This window comes from Lagopus muta, chromosome 7 (genome assembly GCF_023343835.1).
Source record: "Lagopus muta isolate bLagMut1 chromosome 7, bLagMut1 primary, whole genome shotgun sequence".
NCBI lineage: Eukaryota > Metazoa > Chordata > Aves > Galliformes > Phasianidae > Lagopus > Lagopus muta.
Window position 1 is genome coordinate 39654960 of NC_064439.1, and position 24157 is coordinate 39679116.

Below are 24157 nucleotides of genomic sequence, written 5' to 3' on the forward strand. Positions count from 1 at the left end.
AACTCAAGCCACTAGCATGGAAAAGTAATTTCTTCTGCCAACATGAAGAAAAAAATTAAAATCTCCTGCCAAGACTGTACAGCCTGCTAGGATGGAAGGCTGCTATCTTCATTCAGTCTGCACAGCTGATTGCCTGAACATGTCTGCCTGAGTCTGCTGATGAGGCCAAATGGTATATTTTTGTTTGTTCTTGCTAATGTAATGATCCGACAGCACTTGTTTTAACAGTAGAAAGGTTACTTTTTGCTCTTCCTTCTCTGCTATCTGCAATGTTTTCCTTTAAAGCTTTTGGGCTATTACCAAAACAGCTACGAGCGTAATTAGAGGTACAGCTTTTGACAAAAATGTTTACTGCCAATGACTCAAAACCACCTGTCCTCACCAAAACAGCAGTACTGCTCATCTGCGTTTATTGTCCCGGACGTGTGTGGTGCAGGGAGAACAGTGTGATTTTGGCTAAGGCAGCCAAGGAACGTCTGAAAATGTTACTCTCATAAAAGTCCTCCTGCCTGACTGCTTGGTGTTCTCACAAATCTCAGTGCTTCCCTGACTTGCTCCAAAGCTATTAAGCCCCTCCCTGATACCAGGAGAAAGCAAAAGAGTATAAATTGTGGTGTATAGGATGGAATTGGGGCCCTGGGAGACGTGGTTTAGTGGGTATGGTGGTGATAGTTGGGTGAGATGATCGCAGTGGTCTTTTCCAACCTTAATGATTCTAGAATCCTGCGAAATGCGTTTTATTAGATGAACAGAAAACTCTGAGCACAAGAACAGGGCAAAGTGCCAGCGCGACTTGCAGGCTGGGTCAGCAGCCTCCAGCCACTCGCAGCGCCGGAGATGGCAGCATCCCGCCGTGCCCCTTCACAGGGCAGGCAAGGAGGAGGGGATGAGCGACGCGGGGCAGCGGCGGGGCGGAACTACACTTCCCGGCAAGCCGCAGGGACGGAGGGAGGTGAGAGGAACCGCTGACGGCGGAGGCGGGGAAGCGCGAAGCGGCCGCGTCACGGAGCCCTTCGCCGCGGCCATTGGCGGGGCGCGGGCGGCGCTGCCATGGCGCTCTCCGGGGCGCCCCTTAGGGTGTGCATCGTGGGCTCGGGGAACTGGTGAGTACCGCCCCGAGGGGACCGCAGCGCCGGCCCGGGCTGAGCCTCCTCAGCGCCGGGGTTGCGGGGGCTGCGGCCGGTGAGACCCCGCGGCGGCTGCGAGAGGGGCGGTGCTGTGGTGGGCGTCCGGGCTGCTGAGGCGGGCTCGTGCCGCCGCGCTCCCACTGCGAGGTGGTTCCGCGAAGTGAACGGAGGAAGAAGCTGCGGAATCGATAGCTGCTTCTGTCTTCTCGACCCTTCAGTGAAGGTGTTACTTTGGGGTATTTTTAACCTGGCGTTTGTAGTGTGATCTATCAGGTGACGTAGGCGTTCAGGATCCTGAGCGTAGTTGGTAGCGCGGCAGGTCGCTGCTGACTTCTGCAGCGCTCCACTTCCATCCAGCTGCCAGAGGCACGCGTTATGTTTGCTGAAAGCGACAGACACGTTATTTCCCTGGGGAGAATATGGTGTTCATGGTGCTTCTTTGTCTGCCTCCCTCCACTTATCATTCCCAAGCACCAGTTTTATCCTGGGTGCTGTTTGCAATGAATAAATACAGTGCGTTATGTGAAAGTCTTCACATTGCCACTTTATTTAGTAATGCTAGGGATATGTTATTTCTGAGGTTGGTTTGTTGTTTGTTTGTTTGTTTGTTTTAAATTTTAAATCTAACTTCACAGAAGTTCAGTTTTCCAGAGAGCAAAGTCCTACAGTTTGCTGAACAAAACGTGATGCTTGTAGAGGCATCCTCAGGCTTGTTGCTCATCCATTGCCATTGGATGTGGTTTTTACATAACTTTGTTGTGGTTTTGCATAATTCAGAAAAATAGCAACTGCAGAAGTCTTGTTTTTCGTTGTTACGGGTTTTTGAGGGAATGACAGGTGTTTCAGCACAGCTTTCCCTTCTGGCTGTAAGGTGAACTGTGAGATGATTATAGAAGGCAGAAGATGACTGAAATGTAACTGTTTGATTTAGGGCTGTGTGGAGCGGGCTGCTCCGAGAAGTAGTGCAGTCACTGTCCCTGGAGGTGTTCAAGAAATGTGTAGATGTGACACTAAGGGACGTGGGTTGGTGGGCAATATTGGTGGTAGATGTAGATGGTTGGACTGGATGATCTTAGAGATCTTTTCCAGTCTTAATGATTCTATGGTTCTGTGTTATGCATTGCAGTTTATGTAAAAAGGAGTTGTGTGGTTTGCCATATCTTTTGTTATTGCTGTTCTTCCACACTTGAAATCTAGCACAAAGTTCCGTAGATAATTTGACTGCAGACACTGCAGATATGATTCTTTTGCCACTCAAGCATTAGACACTTTTGACATTATTAAACAGATCCAGTCAGGTGAAAACAAAGTACATACACATGTGATTATAGCTAGCATGTAATACCTACAAATTCTTTTGTGAGTTTGTTTCATAGTGGATCAACATTTCTATTGAACTGGAGCCTGTGGTCCTAAAATGGAAGTGTTTAGTGATCAAATGCAAGGAAATAAAAGGAAATTAAAGCACTTAAATGTGCTTTATTAATGATATTTTGGGGTGTTGTATTTATGAAACATACATAACGGGAGTGTGCCTGGTGTTGACTAAAATGTAAACATGTATGTAGTTGAACTGGGTTGAGCACCGCAATTTGGAGACTGGAGGTTTTTTGTAGATCTCTGTGAGATGATCTTGTCCTGCAAGTAGCTGTAGGATTGAATGCCTTTGCTTTCTCACAGCCCTTTCACCTATATCTGGGATGGAAAAAAGTACGAAGGGAGCTTGGCACAACAGTGACAGGTCAGAACTAATCACCTTGGGTAACAAACGGCTTCCAAACTCATTTGGCTGGTGTGACTGGGGAAGGTCACCTTAACGATGCAGTTAGCTTGGCAGGGTCTCTGACATCTGCTGCAAGATCATGGATCCAGACAGATGGCTTAAAAAAGGGGCAGAAGAGCAGGAGTTGCTGTTTTTCTCTTTGCCCATTTGTAGTTGGTCAGCTAGAAGATAATTGATCGAATTAGAATCTTTACAAAATAATTATAATAATAATAAACCCTTGCTTGAATGCAAAGAGTGTACACCTTGGGAATATATGTGCCTTGGAGTCCCAGAATGGTGGCTAGAATACCACAAGCACTGCCTCTGACATGTATTGTAGCCTTCTTATTTGACAGTGCTTTCAGGACAAGTTAACAAAGGCTGTGGGACCAGAATTTGCTAGAGCCAGCCCTTAGTTAATCGACTTGCCTAACTTGAGCATGGACTGTAGGATTTGGAAAGGTGGGTGCACGTACTGGGACAGAAGGATTCATATGTCTGGGAGCCTGCTGTAGAAAAACCGGAGATAAAACTTATGGTTTAACTGAGGAGATTTATTTTTAGGAAAAAGTGATAGGGCTAATGATACAACGTGCATTTGCATACTGCGTCCTCCACTGGTGGTGATAACAGGGCGAGTTTAGGAGTTTCTGGATTAAGATTTTAACTTTTAAAACAATGTGGGGAAATTAGAACTATTAGAACACACTAATAGTGAAGAACAGGAGATGAAGTGTATGATCCTACGCAGTGAGTTTCAGACAGGTCTTTAAAGTGTTAAATAAGAATTATATGGGATTGAGCTTGGGCCTGCCCTTGGTACCGGTTGCAGGGAAGAGAACTTTACATTACTTAAATAGAATTTCCAGACAGCTGGAGCACATCAGGCTAAGCTTTTGTTCATTGCAGATATCTTTCTGTCACTGATCAGATGTAGGCACCAGGATTTCAACCTAGCTCATGCTAGATCTACTATTATTAGGAATAAATTGTCAGGAGTTGGAGTTCCTTTGCCTTGTGATGTGTCAGGAGAGCCGCTACAAGACAAGCCAGAAATGCCAGTAGTGATTCCAGAGTACGTACTAAGGAATGGTAGGACGTAGAAGAGAATGCAGGCTTGTCTGTTGGATTAAGAGGTGTGGGGAGCTGGTATTTTACCGTAAGCCATTTTGGAGTCAGCTGTTTGACCTTGCTGAGCTCTCTGGTACAGCAGTTGTTGCAGCAGAACAGGAAATGGGGAACCACAGCAGTCAGACGAAAGAACATTCTTGAATTCAGGAACCAGACAGCTCTTCACTTTTCTTGCAGCCTTAGACTGTGGTATTAAAAAAGGCAGCTAAGGCGTTTTAAGTGCTATGTTATGATAGAATTAATGTCTTGATGAAGAACACGTGCTGTTGAGTGTTGTGGTAGCAAACTGAAAATCCCAGTTGGGCAGTTGCTGAATTGGTTATTTCTGTCTTTATCGACGTGCCGTGTGTATGGAAGTTCAGAACTGAAGGCAGTGACTTACCAGGATCCAGGCTTTATACAGAAGTCTATCATAGTTTGTTCTTGCTCACGGAGCTTAACCTGCTTTCTGCAACACACACACTTGTGCTGTGTGGAGCATCACTCTCAGTGTGGGGCTGCAGCCTAGACGATGGGGCTGGTAAGCTGTCTGCTATTGCAGGGAGAGTTCCCCGTGAGCGTCGGACCTGGCTGAGAGCTCAGTAAGGGCCACCTGAACCCAAGGGACTCTCTGGTGTGTGAAGAGCTGTTGGAAAGACACGTCCCAGTCTTTTAGGGTGCAGTTTTATGGTTTGTTTGTCATTTTGTTTTTGTAAGTGAGAGTGTTTGTACCTTCTAATAAAGTGTGCTGTTCCTCCCTTCACCACTCCAACACCAAGCTCTAGGAAATCAGGGTATCATAAATTTAAATAGGGGAGATCATAGAATCATAGGATCATAGGATGGCTTAAGTTGGAAGGGACCCCTCACACAGCTGCCAACCATGAAAGAGATGAGGAAATCTGCAGAAGTGGGAAGCCTCAGACTTGCCGCTCTGTATTTTTGTCACATCTTTCCAGTTTATTTTTTATTTTTTCACTCCCATGTATGTTATGTGTAATTATGAAGCGTTCTTGTCTCAGGAGAGCAAGCTAGAGAAACAGGCTTCATAAAACCATATCTTTTAATTCCATACAGTATTCAGGCTAGGAGTAGAAGAAAAGGTTGTGTTTATTCCTCATCACGTGTATAGCTCAGTAGTTCTGATTAATTTAATGGTCGCACAGAGATTTGAGCAGTAAAGATGCTCATCATCCTACAGGTTTTATTGTGTGCTTTTTCTTGGGGAAATCAGTGATAGAATTGTCTGCCTGCAAATGCAGAAGATGCTGTTGCAATAATTAAATTCTTTGAGACAGGCAGGGTGAGCATAAGTCTTATAAATTATGCAAAATATAAATGCTTCTTGGCTTTAAATGCAAGTTGGTATTCTGCAGAAATTGAAGAATTATCATCTTAGCGAAGAAAAATTGCCATTTCTGAAAGGTGAAACTGATTTGGTTTTAAAAAATTTAATATGCCACTTTTACCACTGCATTGAAGATATAATCTATTTGATTTGTGGAAATACAGTAACCCAAACTCCCACTGCACAGCCAGTAAGCAAACAAATGCTTCTGTCCTTTGTACTCTAGACACATTTGTTTGAGAGAAAGCAGCAGGTGTGAATGACTGGTGTATTTTCCACTTGCTTTACTGGGTCAGAAATGCTGAGTAGTAATTGGTCCGATAACCTGTGAGCTTCTGTTTGTTTAAAAGACAGTCTCTTTTTCTTGGGCAATATTTTTTTTTTCTTTTTTATTTAATGTTTTTTTAAAATATTTTTGTTTTGTTTCCTTTCCTGCAGGGGTTCTGCGGTTGCCAAAATAATAGGCAATAATGTAAAAAAATTGCAGAAGTTTGCTTCCACAGTGAAGATGTGGGTCTTCGAGGAGAATATTAATGGGAGAAAACTGACAGATATAATAAATAATGAACATGAAAATGTAAAATATCTCCCTGGATACAAGCTGCCAGATAATGTGGTAAGGCACCGAAGTTAAATTTGATGTATTTACAGAGCAGAGGGAATATCTCTCATGCTGTGAATGGAAATAGAAATTTATTTTGCTAACATTGTTAGGTTTTATAATATTTCAAACTACGTACTGTTGAGATCAGAGACTTGCACAAGTTCAATTACAGGTAAATGCAACATACTGTACTTTTTTACTGTTGGGTTGTTGGGTTTTTTTGCCTTGCTCTTGTTGTCTTTTATGTTACTACAATTTCTCTATGTGGAAGTAAATTGAAAATGAGAGCAAGATTAATGGCTCTAACCATGCTCAACATAAAAATGTGGCCTCAACTTTGGAAGGGAACTGGCCTGGTCAATTAGAATTGAAGGGATTTAAAGTATTCTTCAGGATGAGAACTAGGTTATTCCTGCAAGCCACCTGGGTTCATCTGATTCTCAGTTCCCTGTTGCTGTGTGCAGTCGGGTGAGTGTGTTAGGTGTAGCGCTGCCAGGGCAGGACAGTGGAACTCCACAGACACTCTGTGTTGGTATAACATGCCAGTGGGTGGCTTGCTTGGGAATCTTGCCCTAGAAACATTGCCAGAAAAGTCTGCAGCAGCTGGCAGTTCAGTAAAGATTTTAGGCAGGAGAAACATGAATTGCCTCAATTGCAAGGTTTTGGGTTATTCTTTTTGTTTTCTGTCTTATCTTTAACAGTCCCTTTCCCCTAGCCTTTAGCAACAAGCACGATGTTTCTCCTGTCCCCTACCTGCTCACTCACATTTGTTCTTCTTTACCTGTGGGTTAAGCTTCTTCCTAGATTCTAAATCTTTGTGTTATTTTGTGATGGTCACCAAGTGTTAAGAAAAGTGGAGTCCATGAATTGTGAAGTAACCCACCTTCGTAAAGACTAAACACATTCTACTTTTTACCCGTGCGACCTGCTGTAGGGAACCTGCTTTGGCAGGGGGGTTGGACTCGATGATCTCTGGAGGTCCCTTCCAACCCCTACAGTTCTGTGATTCTGTGATTCTATGGGTGCATACAGCAGGAATGTGAATTAGAGCATGTAAGAGGACTGGGGAAGAAATTTGATTGTTCAAGGAATTAAGGAAACAAGTTTTCCCAATGAAGTAATGTATCAAAAGTTCAGGTCATTTTGTCAAAGAGAAGACAGCTTCTTATTTGATATTTTCTGACTCAAAAGAGTTGTTTGAATGTTAGGGTGCACTTTGAATTTTTTTTACACCAGCTGTACTGGTGACTGTGAAGATGCTTCTGTCAGGGCATGTAATAGATTATCTGAAAACCTCCATTCTTTGGCTTTTCTGGGATGTTTAAGTTATTATTATTTTCGGTTATGAAGCTCAGTAATTTATAGCATCCTGAATAAGACCCAAATGTGCTTTTACTAACCTAAGAACATTTGTGCATAGGGTAAATTTTAAGAAGTTATGTGGTCTTTCTTTCCCTTTCCTACACAGGTTGCTGTCCCAAACCTTAATGAAGCTGTACAGGATGCAGACTTGTTGGTTTTTGTCATTCCTCATCAGTTCATTCATAAGGTCTGCGATGAAATCACAGGACGAGTGCCCAAGAAAGCTCTCGGTATAACTCTGATAAAGGTAAAGCAAATACTGTGCGTAAAAAACAGATAATATGTTGTGGATTTTCTAAAACCAGATAGTTTGCAGTTTAATATGAAAACCCTGTGCTACTCCCTAGATTGTTTCATTAAACCTTTTGAGGTGCAAGACTGGAATTTGTCTCAGTCGTTAGTGGAAGAAGAAAATGAGGCTGTTCACAAGACTTGAAAACAAAGGGGAGAGGAATATGTTTTGCACCATCAAGCTTTGCAGTCTGTTATTTCTTGTTTCCAAATGCATCATTAGATGGAGAGCAGAGCACAAGCATAATGCTTTGATTGTTAATGCTCATCCCACACACTGAGTTAATCATTTTAAGAACTACTGAGAGAATTCTGTGACTGAGCTCTTGTTCATATCATCGATTATGTTGCAACAACAGAGATTATTCAGCATGGCCCAAAAGGATTGTTCAGACATGGGAACTTGGAGTGGGGCTGAGATGTAGGAAGTAAGTGTTTCATTGGAGGCTTTATGGTTTTGGTGATAGAAGTTTTAAATGTTTCTTCTCTTGTGTTGTGTTTTTTTTAGTTCCTCTGAGGTTATCAAGAATGCTTTCTGCTTAGTTCAGAGTAGACCATTTTCTCAGCACGTATTCCCTTGTCCGCTATCATTTTTGGCAAACAATCAATTGATGGATCATTTAGGGATCAAAAAGTTCAAAAAGAAAAAAGAAGGAAAAGTACAAAAAGACCCTATGACTGCTGACCACAAGCTTGTCTTTAGTTTGACTAAACCCATTAAATTTGTGCTACTTTGTCAGTGCTGGCTTGATATATTACTGAGAGGTATGAAAAAGTAATGCTTCCTGAGTGCACTTGCTGCATTTTGTGGAAAAGCTTTCCATATAGTAGAAGGATAAAATGAAGCAGCATTAAAAGAGCTGAATACATAGCACCCAAACCACACAGCTATCTTAGATGCCCTAAAGCTATAAAACTTGCATTGCTTTAAAGCTGTCAGTTTATACTTCCTTCTCCTGTAAGCTCAAGGTAATCTTTATTCTTCTGTAGTTTGCAAAATGTGATTTATGTTCTTATATCCCTAATGCTGGCAACAACTCTGATTAAACTGGTGGAGTAGATGAGGATTTATGTCAGCGCATCTGAAATCAGGACCTGGGCCTGCATTTCCTTGGCAGTACTGCTCAGAGTATTGATTACAAGTGCCTTAATGGAGTGTTGATTAAGGGCTATGTGAAAAAAAAAGAAATAGGAAGAGGGTACATGACCCTACTTGCCCTGGTATAGGTAAACTAATGACACCTGCCGTGCAATGAAGAACTGCATAGTAGGCACATTTCCTTGTCTTAAGGAGAATGTGAAACGTTAGCTTTTATCAAAAGCTATAACTGCATCATTATAAGTATCATTTAAGAAGAAAGGGTAGAAGTAGAATGCAATGTTGAAACTAATAATAGAGGCAAGAATGCACTCCTTCCCCTACTTTTGCAGCTTCTTTATGCGTGCTGTTTTCATTCAGGTCATATTTTAGCAGTCTCATTATGCTCATCTCACCACTAATGCAATTAAAGAGGTTTGTGTTAACTTTGGCAGTTAAAGTGCAGCTCTCTGAAAAATGTGACTAGTGGGACCTCTTGTTTCTTTGCTTTCTAAATTGCTTAGCAAGTTAGCAGTATGTCATCTTTAGTCTTCCTTCGTTTTACTTTTCTCCTTTTTCTTAACAGACAAATTTTCAAGCAAAGCCTAATGTCTTATAGTAAAATGGAGTCTTTGGGAAATAAAGGTGTTTGTCTGCTAGGTAATTTGTGTTCCTATTCAAACATGTTGCTTTATGTGAGGATTGATAATCAGTATCTATGAAAACCTAACGAATGATTGTGCAGATGAGTGGAACCTGGATCATGCACCACACAGGGTGCAGCTCAGCAGGGAGCTGGGAATCAGGGAGCACTTAAAGCCTCCTCAGGCAGCCTCAGCATCGAGCTCATTTTCATCCATCTGTACACAGGCCTCAGGAATTGCATTGGCAGGCATTATGACCAATGGGTGAGACCACAGAACTGGACTTGCATTGCCCAGGGATCATTGCTGCCTTTGGTTTGGGGTGGGGAGTGTTTGGTTTTCCTCCTGCTGTCTGTCATTGTGTGTTAGACTTGGCTCTTCAAGAAACAGGTGCAGCATTCTTTGACTAGTCAGAAGTTGCATTTGTTTCATAGCAAAGCTGGGTTTTGGCACCTGAGCCTCTTTCATCAGGTTTTGCGTGGATGAATAATTGTTGTGTACACGTGTAAATTTTTGGAGTTGTTCCCAATGTGTGTATGTTTTTCTGTTTATTTATGTTTGCTAGGAGGATGGGGGAGAGGCCTTGCAGTTACCGCATGGGAACATCTTGGTGCTCTGAGGGGGAAATGCAATATTTATGTGTCTGCTTGCTTTCAAATTCTTTTTTCTGTGGCTCATAAAAGATGAGAAAGCAGAGTGTGCATTAAGTGCTTGAAAAAATAATGCAGAAATGCAAGCACTGTTGGCTGTTGTTATGTAGGCACTTCATCATCTCTCGGCTGTACGATGTTTTGCCAGAGCTGTTACCTCTGGTCTGTGAGAATGCAAAACGCTGCATGTCTGAAATGCCACTACTGACAACATACAAATATGTGTGTGTGTATGTCTGTGTGTGTGTGTATAGAGTAGTAGTAGCAGTAGTGGATCACACTAAAAGGCATAAAATTAAAAATAACCATGCCTTCCCAACATTGAGAAATAGTATTGAATAAAACTTACATACTGTAGGAAAGAAAGACCATTTCAGCAGTCTGCTGTGTCCCTGTCCTAAGAGCTAGAAAAAAAATCTCTTACCTCATTCTGTAAAGTAGGAGAGAATGCTTTTTTGAAGAGTGGTCTTACTTTGTGTTTATGATGGTCCAGTGGTTGGTGACCCTGCGCATAGCAAGGGGGCTGAAACTAGATGATCATTGTGGTCCTTTTCAACCCAGGCCATTCTATGATTCTATGATTCTATGATTCTATGATTCTATGATTCTATGATACAAGCCATTCAGGGTACCAGATTGTGTTCTCCATTGCAGCATTGATCTCTATGGTGATCTTCTCTAAAGTCCTGTTTCTCCCCCTACTTTCACCTTTTGTGAAGGGTGTTTATAAATGACGATCAAAAATATCCTTATAAGTTAAAGTATTCTGAGTTGTTCAGCTTTCTTCATATCTATGAACTGCTGTTTCATTTGCAGTATTCTTAAGTTGATTAAAATGCATCTCTAAGAGTGAACTGCAATTGGTTGGACAGGAAGGAGTCAGTTCTGATGTTTCTGTTCAGGTACCTCTAAACAGAAGGAGTCAATGAGATGGTGTTTTTGTGTTGGGATGCAGATCCAGATCCAAGTGCAGGCCTGATTCACAAATGATGCATCAGTGACACTTCACCATTTTTAGTGGGGATGTAGTGATAAGCAGCTGAGATTATGAACAGAGCTGAATATTATACAATCAATGAGATCGGAAAAGACAGCTAGTTCAGCACTTCCGAGAGTCAGAACTGCTATTGAGAATGGTAATAACAATGTTACCATCATCCCTCCCCCCTCCCCCCCCCCAACCCGTTGGTAGTTTAGTCCTAACTCTTCAGGTGCTTGGACAAGTTGCAATAGCAGAAGCTTTACTGGCATAGCAGCAAAGCAGGAAATTCTTCGTCTTTAGTCTCTATCTGGACAGGCCTGGGTGCAGAGCGCATGGACAAGAATTATTGTGCTATGCTTTCTTCTCTACTGTGTCTACTGAATGCCTTTTTAGTAATTGTGTTTAATGTTGGTTGCAGGGAATAGATGAAGGCCCAGAGGGACTGAAACTGATCTCTGACATTATTCGAGAGAAGATGGGAATAGACATCAGTGTGCTGATGGGAGCAAACATTGCCAACGAAGTGGCAGCAGAGAAATTCTGTGAAACCACAATAGGTAATGTCCCAAGTAATTACAGTGTTGTAAGTATGTTCTCCTCCTCACAGGTGTGCACTCAGTAGCTCAGGTTTCATTGTGTTCAGCATCGGAAGCTCTGGGATCCTTCTGATTTTAATGTTGAATTTCCTAGAATGTTTGCATGTCCAAAAGTACTGGGAGAAACTGGGACTAGAAGGAGAGATGAGTGCAGTTTTAACATGTCTCACAAGAGTTTGACCTTAGTGCAGGAAATGCTATGCACATTTTTGATCACCCTCCATGTAGCAAACTGCTTTATTTTATTGCTATAATATTTATATGATTTTTCTTGGATCTGCATGGCTTGATATATATAAATGACTATATATTCTGTATTCCAGCTCAGCTGTTATGGTCACAGATGGTACCTATATGCACGTCTTTTTTAGGTGTAGGTGTCGGTGTCTTTTGAGTTCTCCAAGTAGTTAGTTCACCCCAAAGCTAGGAATGTGTTCAGTTCTGTGTTGGTGTCTTGGTGTCTGTAACCTCTGCAGTACAAAGACATCTCTCATCTTGCATGTCACAAATTCTGGATAAGCATATGTGTGTATGTATACATGTACATGTGCTCATATATAATGGAGAGTTAATGTCATTTTTTCAGTGTTTATTTTTACAGTTTTGTGCTTTTCTTTCTTTTTTTTTTTCAGCTTTCTAACTTCTTACTAATGGTTCTGTATTTTAATTTATTTTTTGAATGGTTGCATTACCTTTCCATGTTTACAAACAGCTGTGAATGTCAACATGTTTAGTTTATACCGTGTCCTTGACCTGCCTTTATCAGTAGGCATTCTTCTAGAATGAAGGCCTTAAAATAATAGGTGGAACTGCACCTGCTTTATTTCAAATTTACCTTTGCTTTATTATTAACTGTTATTTTAAGGAGAAAGATCAAAGAAAAAAAGAGAGTATAAAGAATTGATGAGATTATTATTTGGAAGCTCTTGATGAGCAGGCAATGAATTACGAATACAGAGAAACTCAGCGTAAGAGCTTTTAAGTGTGAAGAAGTCTGTTTAGGATGACAACCTTATCTCTAGTTCCAAATAGTCAAACTTGTGCAGAAAAGACTAAATAATACCCAAATCAATTATTAATTGGCAGTTTTTATCCTTCCTTTCTCTCTCACCAGGCAGCAAAATCTTGGAAAATGGCCTTCTCTTCAAAGAACTCCTGCAGACTCCAAACTTCCGAATAACTGTAGTAGATGATGCGGACACCGTTGAGCTCTGTGGTGCACTGAAGGTAAGAGTAACAGGCTGCAGTTTGTGCACAGATGGGACAGTGATCCTTGTAGAAAAAAAAGTGGATATTTTCATTTAAAGAATCAAGCTTCTTGTACTTTATATAATGTATAAAATTGTTACATAACATTCCCTGAAGAACCAGATGTGAAAGTAGGCAGCAGCATGTTCAGTGAGTTGGCTTTTAGACACTTGTCTCATTATCTCTCAAGTCGTCTTTCTCCGTCTTTCACGTTGCTTACACGTAATCACAAAACAAGTGTTAATTTCACCTCACTGGTCAAAATATTTCTAAATACATCTTAGTTCACTTTTTCGTTATGCAGCGGTGCATTCACCAAAATAAAGTGAGAAATCAGTATTAATCCTTGATGTCTGATGAATGAAATGTTCTCCTCTCCTCTGACTTACGTAATGTGAGCTCTACTGTGTGCTGCACTTTCTCACCATGTGTATGACCACATACAAAAATGACTTGAATAGGAAAAAAAGCTGTTTTGGAGAATTATTTATCTGGATTTTATTTTTTGGTAAAAAAATTGACGTTGACAGGAAGCCAAAACAAGCTTAAACATACTGATATATTTTTAGGTTAATTTACAGGCCGTTTATGAAGGGAAAGCATTAGTAGCTTGAGACCCTGGCCAATAGTTCACATTATCTGCTAATTATCATGGAAGCACTTGTAGAGTTCGTAATGTGGCTCCACAGCCATTGCTTGAAACTGCTGCTGTGGTGATAAGCAAGGTTAGTGGGAGAGAAATTCCTGCGTATAGGCCCATGAAATAAGTCAAAAAACAAACACTACAGATTTTTTATTTTTAAATCTGCTCAGCTTGGTGTTCTCTGATTATCTGGAATTCTTGCTTGATAGGTGAGTTAATTCCCTGACAGTTGTTTCCTCTAGAAAATTCTGTAGACTAAATCAGCAGTTAGTCAGCAGGCACTCAAACTCCATTATAGAAGTCCCAGACAGGCAACAGACCAATATTTCTTTGGAAGTGCAGAATAATTTAAATCAATTGTCCTTGACCTGAAAAAGGGCTGAGGTCAAACTCTGTGGGTTTTTTGTAAGCTTGCTTTGTTCCTCCCTCCTGCTCCATTATTCATCTTGCAACCTGCAGACTGAGCTCTGTAGTTGCATTTCTAAAAAGCTGTATATATTCTATGTGCTCTGGTCACTTGGTGTTGGTTGTGGTATATTTTGTTAAGCGAGCTGAAACTTCCAAAGAAGTGCATGGTGTGACTAAAGAAAATGTGAATTACAGCTGGTATTTTAAAACAAGTTGATCTTAGTATTTTGTACCTGATTGAAAAGCACGAACTCTCAAGTGCAGCTCTTGTTGACTGACAAGTTACTTTATTAGACTTGCAAAGTTACTTCATGAGAAATAATAAAAATTAGCATTACTTAACTTGAGGGAAGGAAGAAATTCCTATTTCAGAAGATGTCAGTACTGTGTCGTGTAAAGAGACAGGCATGAAACGAGAGGGTCTGCTCTTTTTCTGTAGTGATGCTGCGTCAGACTGACAGGAGCATCCCCGCAAACTGCCTTTTGGAATTCAGAAGCAAGCAGATGCATGTGCTTGTCCAAACTTGCTTTTTTCTTACAGAAATAGTAAAAGCAATTCCTGTAGTGGTATTTAATGAATGAGAAATGCCACGGTAGGAGAAAAGCACATCCTTCCAGCTTCTGCATTTTTCCATATGTACCTGCTTGGGAAAAGGAGACTTTTCTTGGTTCATCTGGCACCATAGGCTACCTCAGCACTTACCTCACTCTATTTCTGCAAGCAAGGAAGATTTCAGTGTGGATGATTGCCTAAAGGTTGGGAGAAAAAATACGGAAGGATAGTAGAGAGTGTTCTGAGCTCAGCTTTCCCTCACAATAATGATAATTTTAGGTTTGAAATTTGTCTTTTGAAGCATATTTAAATTCAGACTGTAATAATAGGTATTGCAGCTGGGTGATCATGAACACATGCTTTATTGCTATTTATATATGTGCACATATAGACTGAATATCCACTTCGTTCACTGTGTTTATATTTTGTGACAATGGGCAGATGGAGAAGTATAGAAATAGGTGCAGTGAAACTGCAGCCTTGCATCAGCTGAGAGACTGATAATGGCAGTCATTTAAAAGAATCCAATAATACTGAAGAAGAACATCTATCTCCAGTAACTTGTTGGCCGTGGGAACAAGATGTGCTTGGAGGGTTTTCTATAAGGAATTTTTCTTTTGAGGACTGAAGCATATTTCACATTTAGTCGGCAGCCTTTTCTAAGGAGTGAGGTCAGGAATGAACCAGTTTCAAACGTGGGTGGTTCAAAGCCCCTGGATGCCTTTATGGGCAGCCCAACCGCAGGGCACCCTCGGATTCCAGCTGCCATTTGCCAGACAATGTGGGTCCTTCCTAGGAAATAGTTAAAGGTGACTGGGACAAGGATCAAGGCGTGGGTGACAGTTCTTGCAGGAAGGAGAAAGAGCCACAGCTGTGGTTGCCTTTCCCAGCAGAGCTTCAGGTCTTTCTCTAAATCTTAACTAATCTACAGCTTAACCTTAAGCAAAGAAGTGTAAGTGATTTGCTGCTTACCAGAGCATGTAACCCAGCATTCTCATTTACAAAGGTGTTCCTTTGAAGTTTGTTTATGGCAACTGTTGTCAGACAGTCAGTCTAGCTACTGTAGAAGTTGACTGTGGTAATTACGCCTTCCTGAGATTAGTTGGAAATTAAATCCATGATTTATATTCAAGTTTGCCAGGAGCAAGAAAATGGTTTATGCTGAGCCTCTTTTAACAGTCCTGCTGATACTGTCCTTAATTTGTTGAGTCTCTATTTGACCTCCTAGCTTCTACAAATTCATGTGCTGAGCTGTGGCACTACATCAAGGAACAGTCGATGTCCCAGATGAATTAAAATATCTGTGTAATACTTTAATGACCTATTTAATTAGGGTCAGAAGTGGCTTCTGAAAATGTCTTCATGAGCACACCACAAACTTAGAGTAAACAGAGCAGGACAGGAAGCTGGGTATTTCTTAGCAGTGACGTGTGTCAGCAGTCTGCAATTTTGTTAGCTATGTTTTTTGGGTTATCTACTGCATTTGTGACTTCTAGCATGCTTGCAGCAGATCATGTGCAAATAGAAGATACACTTTCTCACTCACTCTGTAATACACTGTGGACACTGCCTGACATCAACATTTTTTTTCTGGAGTGTCCTTTCAGTATCCTGGTGATAAAATAACTTGAGTCCAGGCATAGCTCACTTTGTACTTCAGGGTATGAAACCAGCCAGAGAGTCAGCTGTTATTGTAAGTATTTTAATAGCTTAAAACCATACTCAGTATAAAAGCACCCTGTGCATCTTGCTCATAGGATGCATGCTTTAATGGAAAAAGCTGTAATGCTGAGCGTGGGGAAACATTCGCTCAAGCACTAAGTGATTTTGAGAGCTCTGAATCCCACAGTCCAAGAGGAACATTGTATTGCAGTCATTTTGGGTTTGTTCTGATGGTATTTTTGCAGTCTTGGAACAGCAAGTTTGTCTGTAGGCTACAATTGTCGTTACTTATTGGGTACACTGCTGAGCTGGTACGCTTCACCTTTATCAGATACAGTAAATGTGTTTTGCCATATAGAAGGCTGATAACACATACAATCTGCTTCTTAGATGATTACTCTAGTGCTAGTGCCACTAGGCTCTATGCATCTTTCTGTAATAGACTCAGCTCACCAGAGGTTTCAAGTAGCAAGCTGTCTGTTTTGAGACTTAAACACCTTTCTGCCCAGAATAAGATCAAGTTTTGAGGCTGTTTTATTTTTTTCAGTAAAGCATGACTTTCTGTGTGTCGTAATTCGGTTTTCTCTGCTGTGTATTAGGCAAGAAGGAGTTGTCATAGATTCTTCAAGGATCTAAATGAAACCAGAGGATGGAGTTTTATAAGTTCACGAGTGCGGTCTGAGGGTTATGTTGACAGGTTATAATCATCTCCTAGGTGTGGGTGTGTATTCAAGAGCAAAAGGAGTTGTCTTATTTCCTCATTTGCAAGCTGTGTGCAAGAACATATAATGGGGCATTGTCCAAAAGAAGAGCTAAGTGATTCAGAACTGGAATCACAGCTTCCCTTCCTCCCTACACCATCTCCTCAGAAGTAGCTAGTCATGGTAGGACTTGCTTAAAACAATATTTGCATTACTCCGAGGGCAAACATTGTGAAAGGCAGAAGTAGTCAACAAATGCCATAGGTAATAATTGTACTGAAATTTATGATCAGATAGTCTGCTGCAAAGTGGAAAAGAAACAGGCATTGTCAGAGTGGGGGGGAAGAAGCTGCACTGACGGGAGTGTTCAAGAGGTACTGGAAAACATCCAGAAGTTGTTCCAAAATATTTTTGTTTTTGTCTTTGTGCTAAACATTTAGCCTTCATGACCATGTGAGTTCCAGTTCAATGGGTTATCCCATCTGAAAACTTTCTGAATACTTCTTCGACTTCTCTCACTTTGCCACCAAGTGAACAGATATTGGAAGTTGCTCTAGAAGAGCTGTCTGATCACAGCCAAGATGTAAGCCAGGATGAGCTCGAGTACCAGCATTAAGTCTGATAATCTGTTGTTGCTGTCGTATCTGATGTCAAAATTTCTGTTTGCAGTTTGTAAGGGCTGCTGTTAGACCTTTACTGGTACTTAAAAAGCAGAGTGATCCATTTTGTAGAGGGGAGAAGCTGTGATGGGCACATAGCACTGCAACAACCTGCAGTTTTTCGTTCTCACAGTCCAAAAAGTGAAATAAAAATGGCTGTTTATCAGCTTGTTGCTTACTGTAGCAATTTCTGACTGTTTTATCTTCAGCAACAGTTAAAGGCTTTTGTCTCCTGTATTTGTTTCTGTTTCTGTTGAGATCTCTGCTATTGCTGTTGCAGAAACATAATGCTGTATCTATTGCTTCCTTGTTTTCTTTATCAGATCTTCAGGATCCCATCTCGCTTGGAGGGTTGTTTTTTGATTTCTTTAATAACTAAGTATGGGTAATCTGTGATTCCTGTTACTTGATCTTGTTACTTTACAGTGAAGAAATAGCTTTTGCAGTGATTTTGCTCAAGCATCTCTGAACTAATCTCTATTTTATGTTTGTAAACAAAAGCTGATCATCATTTTCGTGATGATTTATCATGAAAAACCAGTACGGTATTCGTAGAAAGCTGTCACTAGATCTAAGGAAAAACACAACTGTTTTTGCTTAGGAAAGTTTTCCTGTGTGATGAAACTTCTGAGAAGCCTTTATTAACAATTATTGTTATGTGATCTCCATGTACTTAAAGGGGCTGAATGCAATTAGCTTGGCTGAATTTGGCCTCCTAGCATATCGGCATGAAAGTCAATACAAGTTTCTCAAATTACTTCAAACATAAAGACACTCTGGGTACAGGGCCATGGATGTCAGTCTATCTTCACCTCTACCTCAGGGTAGGAACAGGTTAATCTGGATAAAATCTTCTTTGGGTGTAGTATGGCATGCTTTTCAAAACAGTCAATAAAAACAGCTTCACAGCCCCTGGGGCAGCTTGTTCCAGAGCTTTAACTATGCTTTTATACTTGGAAATAATTTACTGACGTAAGACTTAACATCCTTTTTTTTTCCTTTTTTAAGGTTATCCCATAAACCTTGGGAAAAAAAAATAGTGTTTTACATTAATAAAGTATTTGCAGTTCTTGAGGACATTGCACTCTTGTCCATTCACATCTTCTGGGATTCGGATTGAATAATTTTCCATTTGTTTTTTCTCTTCTCACTAGAATATAGTGGCAGTAGGAGCTGGGTTCTGTGATGGCCTTCGTTGCGGTGACAATACCAAAGCTGCTGTTATTCGCCTCGGCCTAATGGAGATGATTGCCTTTGCCAGAATTTTTTGCAAAGGACAGGTGTCTACTGCCACTTTCCTGGAAAGCTGTGGAGTTGCTGACCTCATCACAACGTGTTACGGTGGCCGGAATCGACGTGTAGCAGAGGCATTTGTTAAAACTGGAAAGGTACCTTATTTACTGGGTGAAATCCACTGGTGCAAGTACTAAGCACTCCTGGTTTGTTGAAGTAATAGTACGGCTCTCTGAGCCGTGTTAGCTGCACTTCTCTTTCACTTTTGAGTGTGTTACAAGAATAGAATGAGTGGGATGGTGTTAAAAAAATTGCTGGAGGGATAAGACAGTGGGAGATGCCGATGTAGGAAGAAAAACATTTACAGACAAGAATATAGGAGGATACGTGTGCTCACTCAAGTTTACTTTTGGGTAGGGAAAACCATCAATAACATCTTTACTTCCATCCAGACAATGTTGTCAAGCTTACAAAAACTGTATCGTAGCTCTTCTTTTCTCCCTCCCTCTTGTTTAGTCTATTGAAGAATTGGAGCAAGAAATGTTGAACGGTCAGAAGCTGCAGGGACCACAGACATCTGCAGAGGTGTATCGCATCCTCAAGCAGAAAGGAATGCTGGACAAGTAAGTAAGAACAGATAAAGTGAGTTCTAGTTCTGCATGAACCTTTTTATCCCCATACCTCTTTTTATGCTTTTGGCCTTGCTTTTTTCATTAAGGTTTTGCCAAAAGCAAATCACTGTAATAACAGTGGCTTAATCCTCAGTTAAAATGCAGAAAACAATGAATGAAACCTCAAAATAGTATTGCCATCTCTAGAGCTAATAGTGTGATACCAAATCTGTGAATTCCCTTCTGTTTACACCAGAGTGTGTTACTGTCTCCTATCATAGGAAGGTACAGCAGAGTGTGTTTTAACATGTGAAAAGAATAAAGCATGTGAAAGCTGAGCTCCCTAAAGAGACTTTTTAATGAGGCTCTGCAGCTCGTTTCATAGTAGTAAATTCATTGCTTATCTCGGAAAAGAGGAGCTTTGTTATTAAGGATCCATATAGTTAAGTACAGTAGGTGCATCTGTCCACATTGATTCAGGCTTAGATACTGCAGTTTTTTTTCCTTATTTGACTTTCTGTTAGATCAAGGGTGAAACCTGCCATCAGCTTGTCTAGGTTGGTTTTGTTGTATGAAATTAAGCAGGTTGTCCTGGTTTGTTCATCTGAATTTGAGTCAGCATATATAGGATTCCTAAATCCACACACACAGTTGTCTCCTTATGAGATTAAGGGATGCAGTATTGCCATCTGTTCCTGTTGGTAGATGACAGAAGATCAGAACGTAAATGACAGCCAGTCAGAAGACCTGGCCTTGTCCTTACTTTTTCCAAAACAGTTTTTGAAATCTAGTTTTAATGGAGCAGCTATATTAAACTGACTATTTTTTAACCATCTCTCTGGGAGTAGGACACCTAAGCCTGTGTCTGCAGTGTACAGTAATTAATCTAACTGTAGAAAAAATAATTAAATATTGCCTTTGGTTCCTTCTGTTTATGATACTTTAAATAAGACAGGATACTGTTAGATTATTTTTTTTCCTGTTATATCCTATAGCAAATCGAGCACATTATATGAATTTTTGGACAGTGTTTTTAGTGAAAATCATGATATCAGACAGTTCTTATGTCTTCTGGTTCACCAATGTATGTGTTGGTTCTTCATGAGAGGTTTCATTCAGTAAGACTTTTGAAAGCAACTTGCAAAGAGTTTTTTTCAAGAACTTGCTTGTTACTGCTTTAAACACAAAACACGGTTAAAAAGTCATGGTTTCAAGGTGAAGAGGTAGGACACTAGAATAAAATTCCATATTCTCATCCTGTAAATAGACTCCCAAGGCTTTGTAAAAATACTCACAAGTCAGTAGGTTCAGCAGAAGAGCCTTGGTAACATTGTTGATGCCTATTAATATTTACAGCACAGTTTGTTTTCTCGTTTTGGGAGTGGTGGAACAGACCCTCTTAATGTGCTCAGATATAAGATGTGCTTGGAGTTTGCTGGCCGTGAGCCTGCACTCAACCTTGATTCTTCATTCCCTGTGCAGACAGGCACAACTGAGTAATGTTCTCTGTGATAAAAAGCAAGAATTGTGCAGCAAGATGCACTTCGTAGTAGTGGTCCTTCTTCTCTGAGCCTTCTGATGACCATCAGTGCTGTTTCTAAAGCTGTGTGAAACTTGCTTTTTTTCCAGAAGGTGCACAATGTGTTTGTGGCTGTCTCATATAGACGTAATAAATTTGATTTCATTGCCTGAGTTTGTGTTATATTAAAAGCAAATACAGCCCCCAGCCCAATATATCATAGAAACTGAATAACAAGTGAGGCTTTTTAATAAATGCAAAAATCTTTACATATTTTATTCTGCATATTCCCTAGTAAGGACTTTACAACCTAAACAGTACCAAACAGCAATGTGACTATCTGCTAATTTTGGTTCCACTGATGAAGTAAAAACAAAAACTCAGTCAGCTGGATTGACTTGAAATACTTTCTGCTATTGCAGCTATTTTCATCTTATTTTCCTTGAAAATAAAACAGAAATGGATGTGCATTTCATAGCAAGACATGAAAATATTTCAGATAATTCAAGATGCAGTATTTCATATTTCAGCACTTCCAGTAAGAGCCATAAAAAAAATGGAGTCTATCCACAAGGATGTCTGTGCTACCACTTCTTTTCCTCAGTAATGCAAGTAGAGATTCGTTCAAGTAGCAGTGCTGTACCTGCCATAGTGGTACTGTCAGGTGGATTGCTCATGGCTTCTTTTTCTTTTCTTTTGAGGAGTCTCATTCAGGCTATGTGATGATGCCAAAGTTAGCTCAGTGTAACACGTCGTGGCAGAGTACATTGGTATTCATGTGCAGTGCTCAGAACTGATTGGGAGTTCTGATCTGAGTTGCCTTTGAGCAATACAGATAAAACCTTGGAGTCACTGATGGAACCACTTCCTCAAGGAGAAAGTGCAACTCAGAATAATAGTGTGTGTGTCAAAAATTTGTCAGCCACCTTGAAATGGCACGTTTATTTTGCTGTACAGATAATTTACCCCTAAAATTCACCAGGCTGTGTCTGAAAATTGGACTCATCTAGCTCTGCCTGGGATGGAAAACAAGCAAACGTAAAGTTTGTTGGCTGTGATTCCCTTCAGATTATAAAAATAGTCTGAATAATTTATGCTTCTTTGGAAATGCGCCTCTCTAAAAAAAAAAATAAATAAATAAAATTGAGAGAGATGGCTGTTTCAAAATCCACATTTTGTTTTGGACTTTTATCATTAAAAACTTGACCTTCAATTTCTTCTGCTGTATCTTCATGGCATATTATCACAGTATTGTTTAGATACAATGCAAAACTGACATGCCAGAACTGCTGTAAGAATATCAAAGAAAGATGTGGTTTTGTTTCATTTGGTTTTGTTAGCTAACTTCATAGTTGTGCCATACATAATAAATGTTGCAGGCTCCATTATAGCTGGTTAGGCCTCTGAGAGAGTGACTCATTGTAGAGATGCATGTAGGTTCTGTATTTATCCAGCACTTTTCAGCTTACCTTGAGTGCTTGACAAATGCTAAAAGAAATTGATTTTTCAGTCTCCCTCTTTCTCTTCCCTCTCCTCATTCCATTTTGTTTCTTTCCTTTAAGAAAATGTTACAGAATAATCTTACACTGCGTTTGCTTTCCCCCACCCTGTTTCCTTAGGTTTCCACTATTCACTGCTGTATATCAAATCTGCTATGAAGGGAAGCCTGTCAAAGAGATGATATCCTGCCTTCAAAGTCATCCAGAGCATATATAAAATCAATCAGGCCATTGTACTCATGCAGCTTTTTGCCTTTCAAATTGGTGTTTGAGTTCAAGTGGATGCATCATTAAGCTTCCTGCAAAGCTGCTCACTAGGCAACAGTAACGACACGAATGTCTTTGAATGGGTATTGGTTTTACTTTTACTGCCTAGTTTGACATAGCATGCGGTGTTGTTGGCTTGGTGACTCGTTCTACTGGCTGAAATATAGCTGTTCTCAAAAGCGCACTGCAGAAGTTGCACTACATGCACAGGCCATACAGAAGTACTTTGTGTGAGTTCCTGCCACGTAAAACTCAGTATGTTGTTGTCTCTTGTTAAGGCCTAGTCCAAAATCCACTGGTTGCTATGGGAAGAGTCCCACTAGTTTTCATGGAGACTGAATCATGCCTTTAGCCTTGAAATGTTCGGAGTCTTTCTTTTAAAACTTTTTTTTTTCCTGCATACACATCGAGATTTTAATGTTTTCCATGTTTGTATTAATTTAAGCAATGCTGATGCATAAAGAAGTGGTAATAGTTTTCAGGGGGCTACAGGGACCTTCTGGGGAACTCTGGTGATTAATATTATGACTTATAGAACTCTTTAAAACTGCCAGACAATTTTGAAACCAATTTATAACTGAATTTAAAGTTTTTAAATACGCTGTTTTAAAGGGAATGTGTTAGAGGGGGATCATTAACTCCCCTTCTGTTTTTTAATCCTTGCATTTTTGTATTTCAGTGTTTTTCCTGTGATGTTCCCACTTGTTTGGCTCCTCAAAAATTCCATTTCCCAAAACAAATGGGTAACCTTGACCTGGGGGTTCTGAACCCTGGAGCCTAGGGTTCGTTTTAGTCTTGTGCCTGTGGTCATTCTTCACTAGTATGATTTGGTGAGTAGCAAAGGATGCTCTTGGAGTTTCCATTGCTCAATTTGTCACGCTGCTTTTCTAGCTTAAACACCAGCTACAAAGTGCTGCACTCCACACAACACTCCAAGGAGTATTCAGGGAATTCCCTGGTAGCTCATGCTTGTACACCATTATGCTGATGGCATTCATTTCAGTGCCTGCCAGTGACTGATATATCAGCTGGACTGCAGTCCTGAACCAGCATCCCTAGAGAGATGAATTCTGAAGTTACTCTTTCACTGGATAAAATTTAGCAGGTGCTGGATTAAGTCCTTCTGACCTGAAAACTTTGCAAAGACATCTGTCTCTTTTATTCCCTAGATATTTCAACTCTTTTTTTTTTTTTTTTTTTTTTTTTTTCCAGGCACTTTTGCTTTATCAGGGAGGCTAATTTTATTTATTATGGAAAAAAAAAAAAGTAATTTTTGTGGAGTAGTTTTAGAGGTTTTCTTGGTTGCTTGCTCGCTTGTTTTTTTAGGAAGGCTGATGCAAGAGAAGGCAGGTAAATGCAATCTTCTGTCTTAGTTTCTTTGTATACTGAACAGCAGTTTTTTGGGTAAAATATATGCTAGGTACATAAAGAGTGGATTTCACTCTTGTAGCTGGAAGATGAAGGTTAGAATCGAGTTTTACAGATCTCAGCATGAAGCCGATCACAGGAATGCCCATCACCTCTGAATATCCACTCCAAACCTCTGAGCAGTGTCAGAACTGATTCCCTTGTTTTCTGTCATTGGTGGTGGTTTTAG

General features: G+C 40.4%; 1 protein-coding gene across 1 annotated transcript; it reads left to right on the forward strand.

Annotated features, from left to right (window-relative positions):
• Positions 1 to 969: 969 nt before the first annotated feature.
• GPD1L (glycerol-3-phosphate dehydrogenase 1 like) lies at positions 970 to 23768 on the forward strand. The gene is made up of 8 exons (XM_048950658.1): positions 970 to 1103; positions 5789 to 5966; positions 7423 to 7563; positions 11380 to 11518; positions 12672 to 12784; positions 18586 to 18819; positions 19181 to 19287; positions 22414 to 23768. Exons 1-8 carry the CDS (start codon positions 1051 to 1053, stop codon positions 22508 to 22510), a joined length of 1062 nt encoding a protein of 353 aa, XP_048806615.1. The 5' UTR covers positions 970 to 1050; the 3' UTR covers positions 22511 to 23768.
• Positions 23769 to 24157: the final 389 nt, after the last annotated feature.